Source organism: Rhineura floridana, chromosome 11 (genome assembly GCF_030035675.1).
Source record: "Rhineura floridana isolate rRhiFlo1 chromosome 11, rRhiFlo1.hap2, whole genome shotgun sequence".
Lineage (NCBI taxonomy): Eukaryota > Metazoa > Chordata > Lepidosauria > Squamata > Rhineuridae > Rhineura > Rhineura floridana.
The window spans coordinates 13,985,593-14,012,036 of record NC_084490.1 but is presented as its reverse complement, the minus strand read 5'-3'; the positions used below and the strand labels follow the sequence as shown (position 1 = coordinate 14,012,036).

The 26,444-nt window shown below is 41.1% G+C and overlaps 1 protein-coding gene across 1 annotated transcript; it reads left to right on the top strand.

Moving 5' to 3' along the window:
* Positions 1–17,730: 17,730 nt before the first annotated feature.
* On the top strand, positions 17,731–20,593 carry LOC133367442 (vomeronasal type-2 receptor 26-like). Its single transcript, XM_061591545.1, has 2 exons — positions 17,731–17,784; positions 19,689–20,593. Exons 1-2 carry the CDS (start codon positions 17,766–17,768, stop codon positions 20,591–20,593), a joined length of 924 nt encoding a protein of 307 aa, XP_061447529.1. The 5' UTR covers positions 17,731–17,765.
* Positions 20,594–26,444: the final 5,851 nt, after the last annotated feature.

The window sequence follows — 26,444 nt, the reverse complement described above, 5'->3', positions numbered from 1 at the left end:
ACCCTCACTGCAGTATATGCATTTTTGTACACATTGGCTGAAGGATTGCTTTGCAAAATTCAGTCAAGTGTGAATGGAGGACTGCCAAGAGGAGGCCACCTTTTCATTCCATTGCATTCTATTCCTGATTAAAAATTCTTGATCTATGTATTTCCCCTGTGCCAGCAAAGGCACACACACACACAAACAGGGCCATCACACATAGACACACGTATACTTTTTCTTTCCCAGGACCTTTTCTCTTTCAGTGACACAGATGGTAGGGACTGTAGCTAAGTGGTGGAATATTTGTTTTGCATGCAGAAGATCCTGGGTTCAATCCCTGACATCTCCAGGTAGGTATGGGAGAGGCCCCCATCTGAATCCCTGAAGATCCACTGCTAATCACTGTAGACAATATTGAGCTAAGTGGACCAATAGTCTCACTCTGTACACTTACATGTTCCTGTGTTAATATGGTTATTGTGGTACAATGAACTTCAGAAGTTGCAGAGACCCACCAAGTGCACTGGGACCAGACTGAGCTTTGGGGGTTGAAAGTAGCTATTGTGTATGCCAAAGTTCACATTTTTAGGCCAACATTGGTCATCTTTGTAAGCTATAGTGTTCTAGACATCTAATGATGGAACCTTGTTTTCCCTACTCCCCTTAACTAAAAGAGTGTTCCTGTCTTATAATTCCCAACATGCCTTGAATTCTAGCAGTGACCATTTCATTAGCAGATATTGGATATGGAGAGGTGAAAGAAGTTTCCCCTAACATTTCTGAGCTGAGAATCCTGGAAAAGGTATTAATCTACCTTGTAATTATCAGAATCACTATCCTCATGTAATTGTAGTGGGATCCCACAGCTATCTGAAAGACAGATACACAAAAGAATCCACCTGGTGAAATTCTCCTCTCCATTTATAAAGAGTTTCAAAACAATCTTGCACACAGCTCTTTTGAAGGGTTCTGTCAAACAGATTTTTGAGAGTTGAGATTGGTATCAGTGAAACAACAAGTTTGTTTTACCCTTATGGGGTTTTGAATGTGGTTTACGAGCTACTCTTGTTCTGTGTATCTGTCACAATGAATGTGTCCAGCTTGGGCCAAGATTTGCTGGTAACTATACTGAAGACCCTCCGTGGCGCAGAGTGGTAAGCGGCGGTAATGCAGCCGAAGCTCTGCTCACGGCCAGAGTTTGATTCCAAGGGAAGGAGGAAGTTGAATCTCTGGTAAAAGGGGTCGAGGTCCACTCAGCCTTCCATCCATCCGTGGTCAGTAAAACGAGTACTATGCTGGGGGGTAAAGAAAGGCCGGGGAAGGAACTGGCAATCCCACCCCATATATACGGTCTGCCTAGTAAACATTGCAAGACGTCACCCTAAGAGTCGGAAATGACTCGCACTATAAGTGCGGGGACACCTTAACCTTTTTATACTGAAGTCATTGCTGCTGCTCCCTTTACTGCTGCAGCTACCTCAGATTGTCAGCAAGAATGCAGACAACAGATTTGTGAGACAGCCAATGGTTCAAAATATCTTTGACATTCCAGATAATATTGTCATTGGTGAATTTGCTTCTTTTATAATTCATAATTTTAATGAGATCCCATATAATTCAACTCCAAATTTGGGAATAGCTGCCTAGTAAATAAACATTTTATTATATGAAAAGGATCCACAGGGCTGAATTAAAATTCCATTTAAATGGCAAAGAGTGAATATGGCCAAACTATTCAGTAATCTTTCCAATGCCCCTACCTGTTACCATACTGTATTTGTTCTGCCTTATTTCATTGTATTGTCAAATATTGTTGAACTTATTTGCTATACCATACATATAATTTAAGGATCATTATACACCTATTTTTTTTAAAAAAAGATAAAGCCCTGACAATCCAATCTCCATTGAAAATAGGGCATAGTTTTAAGTGCATCTAACCATTACCTCAAGCTCTATCTTGAGGTAGAAGATATGGCATAGCTTTTAGCGTGTTTCAGTTCCAAACGTTCTGTTTGGAGGGAGAGAGCCAGATGATGGGAACTGCCTCAATGCTTTTTTAAAAAAAATGTTGGGAAAACAGCTGGACCATAACCCTCCTCCTTGGTATGCTGACTGAGGATTTTTCATTGTAGAGAAATTCTCTCAGTCAAGTGACACTCCACCATCTGAAGTCATGCAACCCAGACATTGGCTAACCATCCCAGTTAAGGATTCATAAGATGTATGAAGGAAGAGAGCCAGGCCTTTTGTAGTAGAAGAATGTGAGGGAAGAATGAGAGTCTTTATTCATTCACTTATAAAATAAGCAGATCCATACATCTACATACAATCTGCTTTGAGGTACTTTATTATTTTCAGATAATAATTTATAAACCTTGCAGATGGAAATAAGCTCTGACACAATGTATCACTACACTAACTATATCTTAATCCTACCCAGGCTAACTACCACCCCCTACCCCCAATTCCTAATCTATTTAACTAGCCAATCCCTAGAATAAAACTAACAAACAAAACTTCCAGTATATTTTAAACACAACCCTCACTTCATTCCCTCCTCCCAACCAGAGAATCCAACACTCAGTCAGAGGCATTCACGCCAAACACTCACTCCCTAACGTTCCATTTTACCCTCTCTACTTATCAAATAAGGACATATGCTAGCAAATAAATATAAGCAAAAGCAGGATTACATATTAACATAGTGTTGTGATGTCACAACTCCCTTCATCTAACCATGGTACTAGACCAGCCTTTCCTAACCAGTGTGCCTCCAGATGTTGTTGGACCACAATTCCCATCTTTCCTGACTATTGCGAATGCTGGCTGAGGCTGATGGGAGTTGTGGTCCAACAACATCTGGTGGCCCACTAGTTGGGAAAGGCTATACTAGACTATCATATGAGGTATGGAGCATTGCATTGGGAGTGCATGTGTGGTTTAAAGTGTGGTCTCCTGTAATAATTTCTCAGGTTTCCAAATGTGCTCATGGGCCCCAAATATATTGATGTGCCCTTGTCTAACCACTGTACTATTATTATTATTATTATTATTATTATTATTATTATTATTATTATTATTATTATTATTATTATTAAATTTTATTTATACCTCACCTTTCGGCCAAAGGCCCTCAAGGCAGCTTACAAAGAAAAATGAACACAGGTATAAAAATACAATATAAAATACAATAAAAATACAATAAAAGCAATACAATTTACAAAAATTAAATTAAATAACAAATAACATTATAACAACAAATAAAATTAAATAACAAATAACTATCAGTTATACTTATGCTTTTGACAAAGGTACTCTCCCCTTTTACTGACACCTTACAAGTAGGGTAAGGGCAGAGATGGAACATGCACTAACCTTATGCTCTCAGAGCATTTTTGCACCATTTCACAATGGTGCAAGGGGTGAGGCAGTATCAACCCTCACCCATTTTCCTCATTCCTTGACTGTGTGTGCATGAGTGTTATAAAACCAGAGAGACTGAGGATTGGGCCTCTTCCTTCAAGGAGGGTTTTGTTTGTTTATATTAAGGCTTAAGTAGAAGGAAACAGAAAAAAATGCTCTCCAAGCAAGGTCTTCAGCCTTGTTCCGGGGCTTTGTGTGTGTTGTGGCTGGACTGCACAGAGCATGGCTTCACAACTTCACATCTGCCTGATGGAATTAGTACAGGGATGGGGAGCCTGCGGCACTCCAGGTGTTAGTGGAACCCCGTCCTCTGTGACCATTGGCCGCGCTCAAGAACCAGAAGTTTCCCGTTTCTGAGACAGGCCACATGTGTTATGTGTAATAACCACAGTTGCTTTCAGCAGCCCACAAGTGCTGCCAAATGGAGTTTGTTTGTGTTGGAGAATTTTTTCTCCTTGGGATCTTTTGCTGGGGGTCCTTGAATAAATTGGAAGACACATGCTTGGAGCAAAAGGTAGGCCTTTATTCTTACAAGCATATGCAGGACCAGCCTCCCAGAAACATCCAGGAGTGACTGCACTGAGGCACTGTGTGCAAGCTCTTTTATAGAGTACAGTTACAGCATGTGACAATGATTTCACCAATCTAATGAGTTCCTGCCCAACCAACATCACAGTCCCTCCTCTCTACAATCGTTCCAAACCAATCAGAAAGTATTAGCTAACTCCAGTGGTGATTCAAAGATTCTGTCCATATCATTAATGTCTCCATTGTCCTACTGTCTTTTCAAGACTAATGAATTTTGGTTCTAGTTGGAACAGTTACTATTGTGAATATGCTTTCAAGCATACTTGGCACATTCCATTGTTGCATTGTTTCTGATGGGTCAGGCTGACCAGGTACACTTGCTTGGGTTTTACCTCAACTCAAGGTAACTGATATCTCATGAGCATCACAGGGTTTTAATAGCTATAGGGGCCTTATATGTTCTTATACTTTCTCAGAAATCCCATTTCCTTACTTATGAAATACACAAATCATAAGATTTTGTTTAAACCCCTGAGCTACATTGTGAAACCACACAGAAAAGGAAAACTGGGTGACTCTGGCTAACTAGTATCTTTTCAGCCTCAGAAATACAGAGGAGGCAGGCCACCCCTTTTTCTTAATGAAACCACCACCTTTTTTTCTAAATGAAAACACACTTATAAAGTTGTAAATGCTGAGTTGTTTTAAAATCATTATAAAATCTCAATATTGCTATTCATTAAACATTTAATAATTATTACAGATTTTTCTCCTAGGTGGCATTATAACTTTACCCAAGAATCAAATATTGGCACTTCCTACTTATTACATCAATCACAGCTTTTCTCGCAATTTAAATACTCCTTGATTCCAAACAATAGAGTAATTAATATTCTGTCAGTCATGCATCAGCCGGGTCTTGGCAATAAAACAGAAGGTCCCTGTGACCGCTGCCATTTGCAACAGGTTTTTTTGTCTGTGCTGGCTGGGATTGATTGGACTTGTAGTCTAAAGCATCAGGAGGTTTGGGAAAAGCATTACCAGGTTGGGAAAGGGCTTTTCCACTAAGACTACTGACATTGAATTTCAGTTGTGGCAAAGAAAATGGTGACACACGACTCCAGTTGTTGGTACTGAACAGGATCCATATTGTAATAAGGGACAAGCACTGCCTGTAAAAGTTGCTGCTCCAGCGAGACGGCGGGGCTTTGCTCGGTGCTGTTTGTTGGCTTGGTTAGACGTGCCGTGTTTGCGAAAGGAGCAAGGTCACCACCAAAAGCGGGAGTTTTGGGGCCAGATGCCAGAGTGGCATGGTTAGTCAGTCATGGGACAAACGTTCACCTGGCTGCTTTCAGAAAGTAGAAGGAAGTGGCTGCGTTGGGCTGAGAGCGCGCATTGCGCTGAGGTTTTGCGCTATGAGGGACGCTAAGGAGAAGGGAGTGTTCGAAGGAGGTGTGAGAGTGGGACCACACGTTGCTAAGCTAGTGGTCTAGGCGTGTTACAGAGTACTTTCCCAAGGCTCGACACCGAGGGGCTGGGGGCTTAAAAAGCCCCCACGGGCAGGCCCGCAGCTGCAGAGAACCAAGCGCGTCGGTCTGGTGTTGGCAGGAAAGTACTATACTGTCATATTTCATGAGTGAAGGAATAAGCATTGCACACAGCATATAGCATCCACAAGATAGCTCTATTTGCAAATATTGCACTGCTGGAAAAATTGTAGCTTCACATTTGTTTTCAGACATGCACTGCAATATTTTGCATACATTTATTGGGCCTGGGAAACCACAATAACTTTTGAACTGCTAATCAGAACTTCACCAAACTATTTAAAATGTGTGCTCTACAAGCCTCAACAAATAAATAAATAAATAATCGTCTCAGAGGTTTTCACTTAAATTAGATCAAAATACATTATATGCTTTCTTAGAAAAAAGAAAAGTCTCAAGTTTGAGCACTTTTTAATTTGCTTCATCTTTGACCATTTTTATCAGATTGGTTTAAAATCTAGCACTTTAATTGACCACTTCAGATAGATCCCAGTCCAAATTTCAGGTAGTTAAGCCAACAGATGTCATTATTATAAGCTATAGAATTATGAGGTTTACTATGCTAGTAAAGTTTTTGCTATTTGCCATAACTATAGAAGCATTCTTGCTGTCAATAATGCCCAACATGAATTCAGCACTGACCTTTCATTAATAAGCATGGGATGTGAAGAAGTTAAATAAGCTTTTTCCCTTAACTTTGCTGAGAACTGAGCATCTTGGAAAACATAATTATCTTCCTCATGATTATTACAATTACTGTCCTCATATAATTTGTGAGTTCCCAAGGCTGTCAGAAAGACAGAAACACCTCTGCAGTCCACCTCTGCAGCTGGTGAAATGCTCCTCTTCATCCATAAAGATGATTTTTTAAAAGAACATTTTACATACAACAATTTGGAAGCATTCTATCTGTTCCAGAGTCCAAATTGGTATCAGTGAAACAACAAAGTGTGTTTAACCCATATGGTTATTTTCAGGGTGATTTTGATGCTACTCCTCATATATGCATGTCTCAGAATGAAACTGTCCAGCTGGAGGCGAGATTTGCGAGTAGCAAGATGGACACCATTGGTGGTGTTCCTTTTGCTGCTGCAGCTGCCTCAGGTTGTCAGCAAGGATAGGAATAATGGATGTTGCCGGCAACCAAAGGTTCAAATTGTATGTGGCGTTCCAGAGTATATTACCATTGGCGAGGTTCTCTCTTTTTTAATTCATGAGTTTAATGAGATCACATACAATACAGCTCCAAATCCAGATATGACTGCCTAGTAAGTAAATATTTGTTATATGACAAGAGTACATAATAAATAGGGCTGAATCTAAATTGAATAGCTAAGTGTCAATATGGGAAAATTATTCAATATTATAGGTCTTGTTTTTGGATACTACTGTTCCTGGTAGCATAATTTGAGGAAATGGATTTAATAAGAGGAGCAATGAAGGTAAGTGTCTGTAGTGATACTAATGTGGTCCTCCATTGATAAAACTGATTCTACATTTTGGGGGGAAATTAAAACCATTCATAAAATTTATTCTCTAGGAAGGATGTCCTTATATGTTTTGTTTTGTTTTATTAGCTAATTTTCATCCTGCGTTGCTCTCAAACATAACAAGCTATTGTCAGTAGAGTTTTCAAGTTCTGTGTTAGGACTAAGCTTCATAACTGAGAAATTCTGAAGCTGACCCACACCAAAATACAACAGCCTTCTCACTACATTTGAGAAATGAAATATGTCAAAGAAACATAATGAGGTGACAATGTTAAAAATGTTGCAGGTATATTAGAGTTACAAAGATATTTTCTACAGCAGAACTCCATACTTGATATCTCAAGAACAGCTTATAATGCTCAATAAATTCATTGTCTATACATTAAATCAGTGGATATGTGACAACTACATTGAAATGTCATTGCAGCATAGTGCCAAACTACTATCACCAAGTCCTTGTTTTTATGTTTGCCATGAATGAGATCAACAAGAATGCCCACCTCTTACCCAACAACACACTTTCTTATTTGCTCGTTCAAAATATTTACAATGAAATGGGAACCTGCTCAGCCACTATGGATGTGCTTTTCAGAACCTCTGTGAATCCCCTTAACTACATCTGTGACAAGACATACAAGCTAATGGCCATTATTGGTGGGCTCACCTCTCATAACTCCAGGCAGATGCCCCACATCTTGAATATCTACAAGATGGCACAGGTGGGTCTGTATATATACATTGGTCGTTCACAAGATTGTCAGCCAGTTTAATGAGAAATTAATCAACTACAAAGTGTTCTTTTAAAAAAAAAACTCTATTCAAGCATGTTTTCTTGATACCAGCAAGACTAATGCAAAAGATGATGATCAAAACAGTGAGGAAATAACCTGGCTAAACAGTTAACTTGTTTTTCTAAAACCAGATAGGTGTGCAGCTTCTGTTAGAGCAGTTTGTTCTGGAAACCTCTCTCTCATTTTTGGGAGGAGAGAGAGGAGAATGCTAATATACCAACAACAAAGCAGTAATACAACTTTACTAAGATGATATTTAAAAAACTCCAATAAGGGAACTAAGCAGGGATTTTAGAAACCACTGGCAATGATTGCTTTCCACCTTTTTTTCCTTTCTCATCCCCCCCCACCCCCATCATTGTCACAATCTCAATGGTGCTTGGTAACCTCAAGTCAATGCATCTGCATGAAAAATCAAGTTTTTTTTTTTTAAAAAAAAAAGCTTCATCTGATGACAAGGGCAATTTGATCCATCTTGACCTGCTGCTGCCTCCGCTGTCCACTAGTCTTCAGACCCCTGTTGTTTGCCGCTGCTAAGCACTAGAGCCTACCTGGAGAAGAAAGAGGCATTGAGCAGCCTGACTAACGTGCCATACCTGCCCTTTTGAACTGAAGCAGTTTAGCTCCTCTGCACAACTGCCTACATCCAAAAACTACCCAACATGTTATGCACTGACTGGACATTGTATGTTGGGTAATTTTACAGTGGGCAGCTGCTGCATAGAAGAGTGAAGTTGCTCAGAGACCAAAATGATCAATTACCCACCCAGTGCATTAGGTCCACGCTCCTGGTAGGGAGGAGGGCAGCTGGTGAGTGGGAGTCCAGTGGGCCCCTCAGAGCTTGTGGGCCCTTGGCCAGTGCCCCACTTGAGGCTTCTCTAATGCCCACCCTGCATGTGTCCATGTTTTAATTCTTAAAGAAGCAAAAAACAGAAACAAAAAAACAGCTAAGAATGGAAAATTTGGAGACGATAATTAACATAGGCACAAAAAGGGTGAAGCTCATACTTTTTCTGCACAATCATTGTCATTGCTTATAGCTCAGCTATGGCTCATTTGACCCTGCATTGAGTGATAAAACGCAGTTCCCTTCTGTCTATCGGATGATCCCCAATGAAAGCCCTCAGTATGTTGGGATTGTTCAGCTGCTTCAGCATTTTGGATGGACCTGGATTGGCCTTATTGTTTCAGATGACGACAGCGGAGAAATGTTACTGAGGATTCTTATTCCTTGGCTGCTCCAGAGCAATATCTGTACTTCTTTTAAGGAAATTATTCCAAAAGTGAAGACATACTGGGATGAACTGGAAATTGATAAAAAATTGGAAAGAATTAGTTATATTATCTCGTCAACTGAAACCAATGTGATTCTTGTTCATGGGGATTCACGTTCTATGGAGGGATTACGAATGGTTCTTTTAGTACATGAAAATGTTAAAATGAAACCAACAGAGAAGGTTTGGATCATAACAGCTCAGTGGAATTTTGCTTCTGTATCCAATACTGATTTGTTCACACCAAAATCCTTCAATGGCACTTTGTCCTTTGCACTCCACACTAATGATGTGGCAGAATATGAAGAGTTCCTTCAGACACTAAATCCTTATCAATCTGTGCTTTTTATGATCAATCATTTCTGGTCCACTGCATTTAAATGCTTATTCCCCATAAAATACATTTCTCCACAAGGAACAGAAGATTGTACTGGGGAAGAGACTTTGAGGAGCCTCCCCCAAACTGTGTTTGAAATGGGAATGTCTGGTCAGAGCTACAGTATCTTCAATGCTGTTTATGCTGTAGCACATGCTCTCCATGCCATGTTCTCATCAAGATATAAGCAGAAAGATATCAGAGATGAAAGCTCCTGGGACCTTGTTAATGTTCATCCATGGCAGGTAGGATTCCCATGTCCATCTGTACTGTAATGTACCCCTCAAGTTAGAAGGATCCCGAGATGACAAAGTGTCAAAGAAAGTTAAGCAGCAGAGTAAATTTAGCACCATGGCATCCTCTTTGCCCACCCATTCCTCGCCCTGAAGAAAACCTAACTCCATAGGTAGAGTATATAGCTAGAGTACAAGCCAGTAAGGGTGGGGGGCTTCCAGTGTTTTGCACTGTCTGTCATATATACGACTATCTGCCTGTTGGTAATAAGTCATAGGTGTATCCTTGGTGCAATGAGCTCCTGGATCTCCAGGAACAAGTTTGTTTCTTTGAGACCAAGGTGCTGACTTGGAAAAGCTGGGAGAGGCAGAGAGGTTGGTGGATGAGGGCTTTGGGAATATTATAGCTGTGTCCCATTCCCAGGTACAAGAAAACCAAAAGAGGAAATTTATTTATCTATTATTATTTATTTATTGTACTTGTATACCGCCCCATAGCCGAAGCTCTCTGGGCGGTTTACAGCAACTAAAAACAAATACAATTTAAAAATTTAAAACAATATAAAATACATGCTAAAATGCCTGGGAGAAGAGGAAAGTCTTGCCCTGGTGCCGGAAAGATAACAGTGTTGGAGCCAGGCACACCTCGTCAGGGAGATCATTCCATAATTTGGGGGCCACCACTGAGAAGGCCCTCTCTCAAGTTGCCATCCTCCAAGCTTCCCTTGGAGTAGGCGCCCGGAGGAGGTCCTTTGATGTTGAGCGTAGTGTACGGGTGGGTTCATATCAGGAGAGGCGTTCCATCAGGTATTGTGGTCCTAAGCCGTGTAAGGCTTTATAGGTTAAAACCAGCACCTTGAATCGAGCTCAGAACATACAGGCAGCCAGTGCAAGCGGGCCAGAATCGGTTTTATATGTTTGGACCGTCTGGCACTGTTACCAATCTGGCCGCTGCATTTTGCACAAGCTGCAGTTTCTGAACCGTCTTCAAAGGCAGCCCCACGTAGAGTGCATTGCAGTAATAATTATTGCAGAAATGAGTTCTTCAAGTACGCCAAGGTCAGTAACGTGCATGAAGATGTTTTGTAATTTAAAAAGCTGTTTATTGAGCCCAACACATTTTGAGTCTACACAGCTTGTTCTCAAGGGCAGTCTTAAAAGAAACTTCTGTCTGTCAAGAATCTGAACTTGACTTTTTGTATTAAAAAAACAAACACCTGCCCTTGAGAAAGGGTTGCATAGACGTGAAACATTAAGGCTCATTAAACAGCTTTTTTGATTACAAACATTTTATTACATGTTACTGACCTTGACATTCTTAAGGAACTAGTTTCCTCTTTGGGTTTTCTTTGTTTTTGGTGCCTCCCTCCTGAATTTGTGTGCCCACTCCCAGGATGATAGATTCCCTGCATAAGAGAGAATGAGACACTTGGGAAGAACATCACTCTGAGGAAGAGGAGAATCTTTTAGAAGGGATCCAGTCCTTGGTGGACTAGCAGCTGTCCTCTTATGCAGAGTACCAATGAGTGGAGGGATCCTGAAAGTCAGTGATTCAATTACTAGGAGCACAGATAGTGGGGCATGTGATGGGCATATAGGTCCCTGAGTTAATTGCCTGCCTGGCAAGAAGTTTGAGGGTGTTGCCCATCATCTGAAGAGGATCAATGGTTGTCATGAATGTTGGCACAAATGACATGGAAAAATGTAGTCATGAGGTCCTGGAAGCAAAATTTAAGTTGCTCAATAGGATGTTGAAAGCCAGGATCTCCAATGTAGTATTCTCTGAAATGCTACTTGTTCCACACATAGGGACAGGTAGGGAATTGCAGGGTTATAGTCCCGATGCAATTAAATTTAATTTAAGTGGGAGAGAAGGAGAAGTTCAGTGCCACAGCATAGCTGTTCAGCAAGGCCAAAGCACCACAGGCAAAAAAACAACTGCCAAAGCCACTTGGAGACAGTATACAGGTGTTTGTACACTAATGATAGAAACTTCTGAGCCAATATGGGAGAACTAGAGTGGTTGGTCTTACAGGACAGCATTGATATAGTGGGAATTACAAAAACCTGGTGGAATGGAGAGAACCAGTGGGAGACAGTTATCTCTAGATATAAACTCTGTTGGAAGTACAGGGAAAAATGTATTGGAGGTGATGTCACTCTGTGCATCAAAGAGGACATTGAATCCAGCAAGCTAGACAACCCAAAGGGCCAGACTCTTCCACAGAATCATTGTGGGTGGTGGTAAGAGGCCCCAAGAATAATTTAGCGCTAGGGACATGATGCCTTCCCCCTGATCAAGATGCTCAGGTCCTTTTATTTTAGTGCACCAACACACCCTGGAAGAAGACTCAAGAGACAGAGTAATGATGGAAAATTCATATTTATTCAAATATAACAGTATAAGATCTCCCAAACAATAATCAAACAATGAAAGTACATGTAAGTTTGAATTAACATACAGTATATGAGGGAAGGATCCCTACATTGCACTGGGCATGTGAACAGTCACATTATGTGGCTTTGTAGGAGGGGACCGGGAGAAATGCCAGGTCTGTGTACCTTGATGGACGCTGGAGTCCAGGCAGCCCCAAGGATCCCTAATATATTCATTTTTATGCATTCTTTCATAAATATGTACATTTTTGTAAATATTCTTAGGTTGGAGAACTGCACAGAAAAAATTAAATACATGCAAATGTTGAAGGAGGGCTATGTTTGAGTTCTGATATTATTTGGAAAGTAAGAATTTAACAGATTTAGTGTTACATGTGAATTGACTAAAATTTCTCCCTCCTCCCTAGCAGCACACTCCTGGATTGGCTCTTATGGTCTAAAGGCAAAAATGAGGTCTTAGTTGTTGTTGTTGCTGTTGTTGTTGTTATAATGCTGCAGTCAATAACAGGAGTAATATAACCACAAAAAATCTTACTGGGAGAGGGATGTGTGCGTGTGGCTAGCCACTGGGGCTGGAAGGGCATGAAGACAGATTCTCATATCCAGGTCTGAAAAGGTCCCAATAGTGCCATCCCACTTGGACAAATGTACTGGAAGGAAGTGAGAATGATTGAGTTAATGCTGAAAGAGAAGCAGAATACCATCAAAGCTGAAAAAAGGGGGTATGAGTTTTGTAGCCTGTAGCATTCACGGACCTGCATCAAGGCCCAAATTTACTTTACTTCAACAAGAGGGATGTTACCCTTCTGTGCAGCAAAATGTACCTCCCCAAGTAGCAATCAGTGAAAGGCAGAGGTCTACACTCACTGGGAGAGGGGAGCATCTGGCTAGCTGCTGGGGCTGGAGGGGCATGAAGACAGAGCCTCACATCCGAGCCTGAAAAGGACCCAATAGAGCCATCCCACTTGGACAACAGGTCAACAGCCAGGGACAAAGGCAAGAAGGAAGGAGATGGACCCACCCCAGATGGTTTGCTGAGGCCTGGTTTGGATGTGGGAAAGGTGCCCACACCTCTGCTTCCATGCTACCATGAAACTGAAGGGCAAGCTGGGTGGAAAGGGGGGCTACGTGTGGACAGAAAAGGACTAAGCCAGAGGAGGGGGACAGTCACATGGCTAGCTAACTGCAAAAAAGCAAAAAGGGGGAGCAAGGACCCTGTATCCTTGTGTGCCACCTTCCTTCCCCTCTAAAAATCACCCTCCTGGACAAAAGATATGCATCTGTGCACCTGCTGCCGCGGGGAACATGATTGAGAGGGTCTGGAGTTAATCCTGCCTTGTATCTTAGCAGCCACTACCTACAGGCCCTGATCCCCACTGGGGACCCCCCAAACAGCGCTGCTTCATCAGTGAGCCATCTGTGCCCAAAGGCTTCAGGGCTAGCCTAGCAGTGTGGAGCAATCCTCACTTTCCAACACTGCAAAAGAAAAGAAAAAGGAACTAGAGAGGGCAGAGCAGTGTAAAATAGCAGCTTGATCACTCCCCTCCTATTTGGCACGCCTGGCGATATGATCACTAAGACCCCCACCCTGTGGGAGATACCAACTCATGTCTTTTCCCAATAAAGGTATGTGTGGCAAATTCATCCCCTCCAAAGAGTTGGAGTGGCATAGTTTGCCTTGGATCACCCCCTTTATTAAAGAATTTTGAAAAGTTTTAGCCTATTTTTAATCCCTCCCCAAAAACACTTAGACCTGACCATCAACATGAAAGAGAAATATCATTGCACTTCTCCACCTTCTTCCTTCTCAAGCTCTAGGCATTTCTTTAGTCAACTTCCTTTCTCAGGGAGAAAAAAAAAAACAATTTTTTCCCCATTTAGGCCACAAAGCAACTTGGAAGGTTAGAAAGTCTCTGATGCAATTTAAGATGCCTGGTTAATGGCTCAGTCAGACTCAGAAATGTGAGAAAATGTTCTAGGTTACTACAATTTACCTTGTAATTCAGAGTACAAAAAGTGCCTATATATATAGACACCTACTATATATTACCTCCAGTAATTGCAGGTCTCACATAGGCATCTGGTTGGTCACTATGAGAACAGGATGCTGGACTAGACGGGCTATTGGCCTGATCCAGCCGGCTCTTCTTATATTCATATGTTAATGATGGCAATAAGCCTCCAAATACAGGTTGCTGGGAATCAGAATTGGGCAGGGTACTATTATTATTATTAATAATAATAATAATAATTTTTATTTCTGAGTCGCCTATCTGGCCGAATCAACGGCCACTCTAGGCGACGTACAATTTCATCAATAAAATACAATAAAACCCCTGGGAGCAGATGGGCAGGCAGGTAGGGTTGCAACCTCCTAATCAGATGTAATTGATACCAAGCTGCCCGGCTCACTGCCGAGACCTGAGCCTCCATGGACAGCTGGGAGTCAAGAATGACCCCGAGGCTGCGGACATGGTCTTTTAGGGGCAATCTTACCCCATTGAACACCAGGTCTATATTCCCCAGCCTGCCCCTGTCTCCCACAAGCAACACCTCGGTCTTGTCAGGATTTAGTTTCAGCCTATTCCTTCCCATCCATCCACTTACGGATTCCAGGCACTTGGAGATGGTATCCACAGCCAACTCTGGTGAGGACTTAAACGAGAGATAGAGCTGGGTGTCATCCGCATATTGGTGGCACCGCAGCCCAAATCTCCTGATGATGGCCCCCAGCGGCTTTACATAGATGTTGAATAGCATGGGGGAGAGGATAGAACCCTGTGGCACTCCACAATTGAGAGGCCAAGCGTCTGAAACCTCCTCCCCCAATGCCACCCATTGATGCCTGTCTGAGAGATAGGAATGGAGCCACCGTAAAACAGTGCCCCCTATTCCTAATCCCCCCAGGCATTCTAAAAGGATACCATGGTCAACAGTATCAAAAGCCGCTGAGAGATCCAGGAGGACGAGGAAGGTGAATTCTCCCCTATCCAGCGCCCTCCTCATATCATCCACCAGAGCAACCAAGGCTGTTTCAGTTCCATGTCCAGTCCTGAAGCCCGATTGGAATGGATCCAGATAATCTGTTTCCTCCAAGTGTGTCTGTAACTATTGCGTTCATGTTCTGCTTGTGTGCTTCCCATAGGTATCTAGATGACCACTGTGAGAACATTGGGCATTGGTCTGATCCATCAGTGCTCTTCTCAGTCTGTGATTATGACAGACGTTTAGGGACTGCAATATCTTTACAGGCTTACATTGACTTTCATCTTAACATGAAATTTGAAGTGGGGCAAACCTGCTCTTTAATAGCTATGTTTCAAATTTGTGGAGTGACCATTCAAAATACAAATTCTAGCTTATCATTTCATCTTCCTTACATATGTGGAAGGTGCTAAACATGTTAGTCCATTTAACTTATATCCATCAATCATGAGTAGGAAGCAGAAACTTGAATATGATACCACAGCAGCAAGAAGTGTTTATGTCAAAAGGAAAAGGCAGAAGACTCCATAGTAACCCTTTACCATCACTGGCCTCAATTCATATTCTTTCCTTCTCCAATCTAGTTTCACCCCTTCCTGAAACATATCCGCTTCAACAATAGTGCTGGGGAAGAAATATTTTTTGATGAAAATGGAGAGTTGGCAACTGGATATGATATCATCAACACCATCACATTCCCCAATTTCTCCTTTCACAGAGTCCGTATTGGAAGAATAGACCCATTGGTTCCTGAAGGAAAACAGTTCACCATCAATGCAAGTGCTATTGTGTGGAATCACAAATTTAACCAGGTGGGAAGGACTGTTATTTTCCAGAACTATAGGTATGGTTCCAAGACCAAATTGTGCCTTGTCCTACATTTCAACAGAATAAATGTAGCAAGCCCTGCCCTATCTCACATCTGTGCAGATATTTTAGGAGAAATCTGCAGAAATTCTCAAAAACTGCACAGAAGATTTTTGAAAAGTTAAAAATAACACAATGTGTTCTGAGGGCTGCCACCCTGTCTTCCCTTGCTTGCTTTTGCAAAGTAATTAGAGCTGCCAACAAGGAGATTCTTGTGCATGGGGACTCCTGCAGTTGTAGACATTGAACACAACGCAAGTCACTGTGATGGGTTTTGCAGATATATTGTCACTCTCTGGGGGAGATGTTCATATAAAAATGTACATGAAATACCTTGTGCTTTAAAAGATAAATTGTTAATGTGCATTTTCCCCTGAGAAGGTTGGGACATCATCAAGACCTGTCCGGGAGACATGCTTTGTTGTCAATGTGAGGGGCTGCCTGGAAGTATCTGTGTTTATTTATTCATTTATTAAATTTAGATACTGCTGTGTGAAATGCAGCTCCTAATAAGGTGGTATGAGCCAGGACTGTTTCAGTTCATATACCACTCCATTCTTCTCAGCACAAAATTGAAATATGCCGTTCTATCGTGAAGGTGCTCAAGGAGCTAATGGCTGTAGAGTTCTGAGTTTCAAAACTCAAGTCACCTATGAACCTGTTAGTTGACCTTTTGCAAACCTTTGTTCTATGACAACATAGATAATGCCAAACCACATAGATTCACATAGCCCTTTCTATAATGTATGAACCTGTACGCTGAGATGGGTAATACATGTTTTGGTTTGCAAAAACTGAAAATTATGACTAGACAATTAATATATTATATGAAAAGAAGAATATGGCTTCTGTACATTTTTTTTGTTTCCCTGTTTGTCATTAGTCTTCCAAAAGTCTGAGTGTGCCATATGTTCATTCTTATGTGAGTTGTGACATTGAAGAGAGCATTGGGATTAAAAGAGGATGTGAGCGAGAGAAAGCAGACGGGCAAGGAATATGATGGAACATCTTCGGGACACTTTAAGGATTCTAGGAAATGAGTCAGAGATTGGTTATCAATTGAAAATTGATAAAATTCAGTAAAATTCAGTATTATAAAACCAAGGAGAGAGCAGTTGGTCTACACCAGGGATAAGGAACAGAAACAAGTGAGGGGGTGGGGATAGATCCTAAGCTCCCCTACCCTGGCAGGCAACATTGACAGACATGCAGAACCATCTACCTGTGAATAATCTGAAATCACCATGACAACAGGTGGGCAAATCTTCCATTGCAGTGCAGCTGGTTCAAGACATGTTGCAGAAAAACACCTCAGACAATCCAAGCTGATCTGGGCTGTCTTCAAGCCCTGCTATCAGCAAGGATCAGCTGTGCAAGAATTTCCAACTGAAAACAGTGGAGTGGAGCTGATTATAGTGGAGCTTGGAGTCATCACCAAACAGCAGCAGTTAGGAGCTCCTGAGTTGAACCAAGCCCAGCATGGCTTACATTAGGCATCAAACATAAAAGGTTCTCACTACAAGGTTTGCTTGCAAAGGAACAGTTAGCAGCACATTTGAAGGCTCCCAGTTGTTCCTTTGTTTGCAACCACTTCTTCATCTGTCCCACACTTGATGTCATACATGATATCAGGTGTGAGTGGGGTAGACACTGGTTGAGATGGCCTCACAGGTGAAATTAAAACCCCTCCTGGTACTAATTAGGGCCATGAGCTGAAGTTTCACTACTGCTAAATCCTTTCTTTCTTCGTATTATTAGATCCTTCCTCAATCCACATGTGTTGAACATTGCCATCCTGGACATAGCAGGATTGTTCAGCAGGGAGAACAGATTTGTTGCTATGATTGTCCTCGATGCTCTGAAGGAATGATTTCAAACATGACAGGTAAGCATAAATTGCATTGTTACAAGGAGATAGTACTCCAGATGTTTGTAAAATAAATCTGGTCAAAAGTCTGGTTCACACCATGACTGTGATGTGGGAATGGGCACTGGTAGATATAAGACCGTAGAAAGAGCTTTTATATCACTTTAGATGTAATTCTTTACACAGAGTCAATTTATATTTAGCTACTTTTATCCAATTATACAGTGGTCAGGTGTACATAATGTTTTTCTAACAATGTAGAAGTCAAGTTATTTAGTTTTTGTTTTGCTTTCCTGAAACATCCCAAAAACATTTAACAGTAAAGATATAAACAAAAATCCCATTTCAAATCCAGTAAAATACAGACTTGAATAAAAATCTGCACTTCAAAGACTTGTAGGAAATGAAAGGCACCTAAAAGATAATAAGAGTTGACACCTGTGTGAAATGTAATGCGAGACAGTTCCAGACAATTGGTACTGCCATACTAAGGCTCAAATCATATGGAAAGGATCTCCTGATTGCGAGATGACCTCTCCTACAAAGCAGAATGATTGGCTGGGTATAGGAGTGAGACAATTTTTGGCAATTCTTTCAGCAGCAGTTTAAATATGCTGCCAATAGTCTTCCCTGACTATTGAGTGAGTATTTGCAAACAGGGATCTTATACACCCCTCTTCCCTCCCTCTCTTCTTTCCTTTAAATATGTGTTCCACCAAATCCCATACTCAAAGACTACAAGCTGCACTTGTTTCAGAGCAAGTAGATATTGCCAGTGGCAGCATGGCATCACCATTTTATACCTGTAGCACATTTTCAGGCATAAATAAATGTGTTGGTTAAATGTTTAGGACAGGAGCGTGGAACATTTTTCAGCCAGAAGGCCAGATTACTTCTAGGATAACCTTTCAGGGCCTGTGGTGGGTGTGGCCAGTTGCAAGAAGCTGATGAAGGCAGGAGCTTCCTGCCAGGATGTTATTGAAGCTAGAGACGAAGTACAAAACGGATCCCTGAATATAGGCCGGCATAATGGTGGTGAGGAACCAAATTGCCCATGGAAAGGTATCTATTTTGTCCTTTCCATCCAGCCTCAGACACTTCCTGGCAGGAAGTTCTTATAACTGAATTTGGTAACATATTTGAACATCCCTAGATGGTTTACAGCAGGCTATATTCAATTAAGGAACAGTTCAGAAGCGTCTACACATATGTTCATCCAGGCAAGCAAGAAGCACTATCACACTTGAAGGACACATTCCAGACAGGCAAAAACACTCAAGAAAGTGGTGTATTTATTTATTTATTTATTTATTTAGTTGCATTTCTAAACCGCCCTATAGCTAGCAGGGCCCATGAGGGGTGTGGTCTGTGGAAGGGGAATGGAGTGGGGGCTGCATAACGTTATGTTATGGGACAGCATTGAAATGTTGAAAATAATAATAATAGACTAAAATCCTAAGAGTTTGTGTCTAGCTTTAATTAATGGAATTAATCCTTGGTCTTGCTTGACTCATTTGTACAAATAACAACAGAACCTACTGGTTGTGATTCCTGATGTATGGAATAGGGGAAGATCAGAAATTTTGAAGAATTGAAATGTTCCATCCCCTTTTCATCTTTGAATGTTTGATGAATGTTACAATGTATTCAATTAGTATTAAACAGGAATTTGTGATGCTCCTAAATATTTCCACGAAATTAACTGAATAATTCAGTGCCGTTATCCTGTGCCTATTGTACCACAAAATTATGGGATCCTGCTGGGAGGAAGGGCAGGATATAAATCAAATAATAAATAAATAATAAATAAAATAAATTATGGTCATATTGTATTATTACATTGTGATTATCATATGATTTCTTCAAAAGAAAAGATTCCATTCTTCTTTGTACTTTTAATTATTGAGGCTTATAACTTTCAGATGCAGACCATTGCAACAAGTGCCCTGAGGATCAGCATCCAAACACGAACCAGGATCACTGCATCCCTAAACATGCTGTCTATCTATCATATGGAGACCCCTTGGGAATGATTTTGGGTTCGTTTGCTCTTTTCCTTTCTTTTACCACCCTTGTGGTAATGTGGATCTTCATTCTACATCAGAATACTCCCATTGTCAAGGCCAACAACTGGAACATCACATGCACCCTCCTCATTTCCCTCTTGCTTTGCTTTCTGTGCTCCTTCTTATTCATTGGACAGCCTGGGAAGGTGACCTGCCTTCTCCGTCAAACAGTGTTCGGAATCATCTTCTCCCTTGCCATTTCTTGTGTGTTGGCTAAAACCATCACTGTGGTTCTGGCTTTCATGGCTACTAAGCCAGGCAACAAGATAAGGAAATGGGTAGGGAAGAAGCTGACAGTATCTGTCATCATCCTCTGTACTCTTATTGAAAGTGGTATTTGTGCAGCATGGCTGGCAACCTCTCCTCCCTTCCCAGAATTTGATGTGCACTCCCAGACAGACCAGATCATTGTGCAATGCAATGAAGGATCAGCCCCCATGTTTTATACTGTCCTGGGTTACATGGGGCTTCTGGCTCTCATCAGCTTCACTGTAGCTTTCTTTGCCAGGAAGTTGCCAAATACTTTTAATGAAGCCAAGCTCATCACTTTCAGCATGTTGGTATTTTGCAGTGTTTGGTTATCCTTTATCCCAACCTACCTGAGCACCAAAGGGAAATATATGGTAGCTGTGGAGATCTTCTCTATTTTGGCCTCTAGTGCTGGATTGCTGGGCTGCATCTTCCTCCCCAAATTCTACATTATTGTTCTGAGGCCTGACCTTAACACCAGGGATCAACTGATAAAGAAAAAACAAATATAACACCTGAATGATATCCAATTTCTTCTTATGTATGAAGAATACATGCATCTTTTCCTTGGAGGCCAGGCCTGGCAACCAAAAGGTCTTCTGTATCTTTACAAGTTATGCAGGGAGAAGGGAGAATTTCAACTTGTGGTTTTTCGCATTACAGAGTTGCAAGAACACCTGCACTTGGCTGACTTTCTCTTCTCCTAAAGATACAGGATCAAGATCAGGCCATGGACCTGGGAACCCTAGTCATATGGGGTATGGAGCATTGCACTGGGAGTGCATGTGTGGTTTTGGGGTGTCATCTCCCAAAATAATTTCTTAGCTTTCCAAATGTGCTCATGGGCCCCAGAAAGATTGATGAGTCCTTGTCTAACCACTTTATTACAGTGTCATATTTAATGCATGAAGGAATAAGCATTGCATGTAGCATATAGCACCCAGAAGGTGGCTCATTTGCAAATATTGCACTCCTGGAAAAATGATATTCACATTTGTTCTCAGTCATACACCACAATATTTTGCATACATTTATTGGGCCAGGGAAACCATAATAACCTTTGAACTGCTAATCAGAACTTCGCTAAACTAATGAAAATGTATGCTCAACAAACCTCAGTAATCATCAGCATCAGCATCATCTCAGAAGTGACATCACCAAATGATCAATATAGGAATCAAATTGATGATATAATTGGTAGAAGAAAATGGAGAAGTTCCATACTTTCTGTGAAAACAAGACCAGGAGCAGACTGCAGTAAGAGATCATGAACTGATAATATCGAAAATCAGAGTAAAGCTAAAGAAGAAGAACAAAGCAATCATAATGCCAAAATACAATTTAAATAGCATCCCAGAAGAATATAAAGATCAAATAAGGAAGAGATTTGAGGCTTTAAACTTAGTTGACAGAGAACCAGAAGAACTATGGGCTGGAGTCAGAGACATTACCAGCGAAGAATGCAAAAAGACAATACCTCTAGTTAGAAAGAGAGAAAGACCTCAATGGATGACTGAAGAAACTCTTAAAATGGTTAAAGAGAGGAAGAAAGCAAAAGCAAAAGGAGACAGAAACATGGTTAGAACCCTAAAAGCAACAATACAGCAACTAGTACGTAGGGACTATTACGATAGAGAACAATTGTTATTGTATAAAAATAGAAAATGACAACAAAAAGGGTAGAACAAGAACCCTATTCCGAAAGATTAGAGCAACTAAAGGGAAATTTAAACCAAGAGTCGGGATGTTGAATAATCAACAGGGGAACACACTGACTGACAGAGATGAAATGAAAGGAAGATGGAAGCAATAATAATAATAAATAATAATAAAATTTTATTTCTGAGTCGCCTATCTGGCCAAAAACGGCCACTCTAGGCGACGTACAATCCATTAATAAAATACAATATAACAATAATTAAACACAATAATTAATAGGTTAAAACCAAGAACTATAATTAACAGCAGCAGCAAAACTAACTCGCCACAGAAATCCCATAGGCCTGCCTGAAGAGCCAGGTCTTGAAGGCCCGGCAGAAAACATTCAGGGAAGGGGCATGATGAAGATCGAATGGGAGGGAGTTCCAGAGAGTGGGGGCCGCCACCGAAAATGCCCTCTCTCTAGTCCTCACCAGCCGAGCTGATTTAGTTGATGGAACTGAGAGAAGGCCCTGTGTGGCTGATCTTGTTTGGCAGCATAATTGGTGATACTGGAGGCGCTCCTTCAGATAAGCTGGGCCGAGACCATATAGGGATTTAAAGGTCATCACCAACACCTTGAATTGGGCCCGGTAAGCAACTGGCAGCCAGTGTAGATCTACCAACACTGGGGTGATGTGATCATAGCGATGGCTGTTCTTAATTAAATGTGCCACCGCATTCTGTATTAGTTGCAGTTTCCGGACCGTTTTCAAGGGTAACCCCATGTAGAGCGCATTACAGTAATCCAAGCGAGAGGAGACCAAGGCATGTACCACTGGAGGGAGCAGATGAGCAGGAAGGTAAGGTCGCAGCCTTCATATAAGATGTAATTGATACCAAGCTGCCCGGCTCACCGCAGAAATTTGAGCCTTCATGGACAGCTGGGAGTCAAGAATGACCCCAAGGCTGCAAGATGCAAGGATGACAGATTCATTCATGGAGGAACCGTATGATGAAGAACCAGAAATTAAAGAATGTGAGGTGAAAGCTGCTTTTAAAATACTTGAAAGAAACAAATCACCAGGAACAGATGGCATACCAACAGAGTTGCTACATGCTACTGAGACTGAATCTGTCCAAATTTTGACAAAAAATTGTCCAGAAATATGGAAAACTAAACAATGGCCCACAGACTGGAAGTGTTCCATATACATCCCAATTCCAAAGAAAGGGAATCCCAGGGAATGCAGTAATTATCAAATTATTGCCTTAATAGCCCATGCAGGTAAAGTAATGCTCAAGATTCTACAACAACAGCTGTTACCATATATGAAGCGAGAAATGCCAGACATCTGAGGAAGGATTTATAATCTCATCAGATCAATTCCTATCACACCTAAAGCTATTGATATACCCTTCTTATAAATCAGAAGCCTGAGATGTTATGATACAGCTTTTGCTCTGCCTAAAAGTGAAAGTAATCTGTAAACACTCTCAAGAGACAGAAAGAGGAAGCTGTGGTCAACAGTACTATTTCACATCAGGAAACCCTGTTTAAATAAGCAAGTTAAAGCTGCCTGTTTCATCCCCAACAGAAGCATCTATGGACAGGTGTTGTCCACCTTGGCACATGCAATGGGCAGGGCAATAATGTGCAAAGTGACCACCCCAAATGTGTAGGATAATGCTATATATGGCTATAATGTATGCCTGTTCAGTTATGACATATGTATGATGTATAACCACTTTATAAAGCTCTGCTTGGCATATTTGTATCAGAGTAGGTTGTTGCAGCCCTCTCTCCCAATGCCCCATTGGTTTATGTAATCTCTCAATAAACTCTGTCCTTTGGAGCACTATCAAATGACTGGAGAGTCCTCCTTCCACACATCCAAGCTGGATTTAGAAAAGGAAGAGGCACCAGAAATCATATTGCAAACATACTTTTGATAATGGAATGGACCAATAATAATAATAATAATAAAATTTTATTTCTAAGCTGCCTATCTGGCCGAATTAACATCCACTCTAGGCGGCGTACATAATAGGATAGGATAAACACAATATAAAATACAACATATAAGCAAAAACATCAACTGTAATTAATCTAAAAACCACCCACAACTGCAACAAGATAAAAACTAGTCCGCCCCAAGAATCCTGTAAGCCCATCTGAATAACCAGGTTTTCAAGGCTTGGCGGAAACTTGGCAGGGAGGGGGCATGGCGGAAACTTGGCAGGGAGGGGGCATGGCGGAGATCATAGGGCAGAGAGTTCCAGAGGGTGGGGGCCACAATCGAGAATGCCCTCTCTCTGGTCCGCACCAGCCTAGCTGTTTTAACTGGTGGGACCGAGAGAAGGTCTTGTGAGGCTGATCTTGTCAGGTGGCATATTTGGTGATGCTGGAGGCGCTCCTTCAGATAAACTGGGCCGAAACCGTAAAGGGCTTTAAAGGTTAATACCAACACCTTGAATTGGGCCCGGTAAACAACTGGTAACCAGTGTAGGTCTTCTAACACCGGAGTGATGTGATCACGGCGACGGCTGTTCTTAATCAAACGTGCCGCCGCGTTCTGTACCAGCTGTAATTTCCGGACCGTTTTCAAGGGAAATTCAGAAGGAAATCACCCTGTGTTTTATAGATTACAGCAAAGCTTTTGATTTTGTAGACCATGAAAAACCATGGAATTCTTTAAAAGAAGTGAGGGTACCACAGCATCTGATTGTCCTGATGCACAACCTATACTCTGCACAAGAGGCTACTGTAAGGACAGAATATGGAGAAACCGATTGGTTCCCCATCGGAAAGGGTGTGAGACAAGGGCGTATTTTATCACCCTATTTGTTTAATCTATATGCCGAATGTATCATATGGAAAGCGGGATTGGACCCAGATGAAGGTGGTGTGAAAATTGGAGGGAGAAATATCAATTTAAGACATGCAGATGATACCAGACTACTAGCAGAAACCAGTAATGATTTGAAACAAAAGCTGATGCAAGTTAAAGAGGAAAGCACAAAAGCAGGACTACAGCTGGACGTCAAGAAGAATAAAGTAATGACAACAGAAGACTTATGTAACTTTAAAGTTGACAACGACGATATTGAACTTGTCAAGGATTATCAATACCTTGGCACAGTTATTAACCAAACTGGAGACAATAGTCAAGAAATCAGAAGAAGGCTAGGACTGGGGAGGGCAGCTATGAGAGAACTAGAAAAGATCCTCAAATGCAAAGATGTATCACTGAACACTAAAGTCAGGATCATTCAGACCATGGTATTCCCGATCTCTATGTATGGATGTGAAAGATGGACAGTGAAAAAAGAGGATTAGAGAAAAATCAGCTCGTTTGAAATGTGGTGTTGGAGGAGAACTTTGTGCATATCATGGACTGTGAAATTAATTGGATGTTGGAACAAATTAAAGTATCACTAGAAGCTAGAATGATGAAACTGAGGTTATCATCCTTTGGACACATGATGAGAAGACATGATTCACTAGAAAAGACAATAATGCTGGGAAAAACAGAAGGGAGTAGAAAAATTGGAAGGCCAAACAAGAGATGGATTGATTCCATAAAGGAAGTCACAGACCTGAACTTACAAGGTCTGAACAGGGTTGTTCATGACGTATGCTATTGGAGGTCACTGATTCATAGGGTCGCCATAAGTCATAATCGACTTGAAGGCACATAACAACAAACAACAGATCAAAATACACAATATGCTTTCTTTCTGAGAAAAAAGGGATCAGTCTCAAGTTTGAACACTTTTTAATTTGTTCATCTTTGACCATTTTTATCAGACTGGTTTAAAATCTGGCACTTTAATTGTCCTCTTCAGGTAGATCTCAGTCCACATTTCAGGTTGTTAGCCAACAGACGCCATGATTATAAGCTATAGAATTGTGAGGCTTACTATAATGGTAACATTTTTGCTACTTGCCATGACTATACAAGCATTCTTGCTCTCTATAAGTATAAAAGCATTCATGCTGTCAATAATGCACACCGTGTTATGAATCCTAGCACTGACTTTTCATTAATAAGCACGGATATGAAGTGAAATAAGTTGTTTTCCCTTAACTTTGCTGAGAACTGAGCATCTTGGAAAACATAATTATCTACATCATGATTATCACAATTACTGTCCTCATATAATTTCAGTGAGTTCCCAAGGATATCAGAAAGACAGAATCACAGATGAGTCCACCTCCACAGCTGGTGAAATGCTCCTTTTCTTCTATAAAGAGGATTTTCAAAATGATATTTTACATACAACAATTTGGAAGCATTCTATATATCTGTTTGAAAGTCCAGACTGGTATCAGTGAAACAACAAAGTGTGTTTAACCCATATGGTTATTTTCAGGGTGATTTTGATGCTACTCCTCATATATGCATGTCTCACAATGGAAGTGTCCAGCTGGAGGCGAGATTTGCGAGTAGCAAGATGGACACCATTGGTGGTGCTCCTTTTGCTGCTGCAGCTGCCTCAGGTTGTCAGCAAGGATAGGAATAATGGATGTTGCCGGCAACCAAAGGTTCAAATTGTATGTGGCGTTCCAGAGTATATTACCATTGGCGAGGTTTTCTCTTTTTTAATTCAAGAGTTTAATGAGATCACATACAATACAGCTCCAAATCCAGCTATGACTGCCTAGTAAGTAAAAAAAAAGTGATATGAAAGAGGACATAATAAATAGGGCTGAATTTAAAT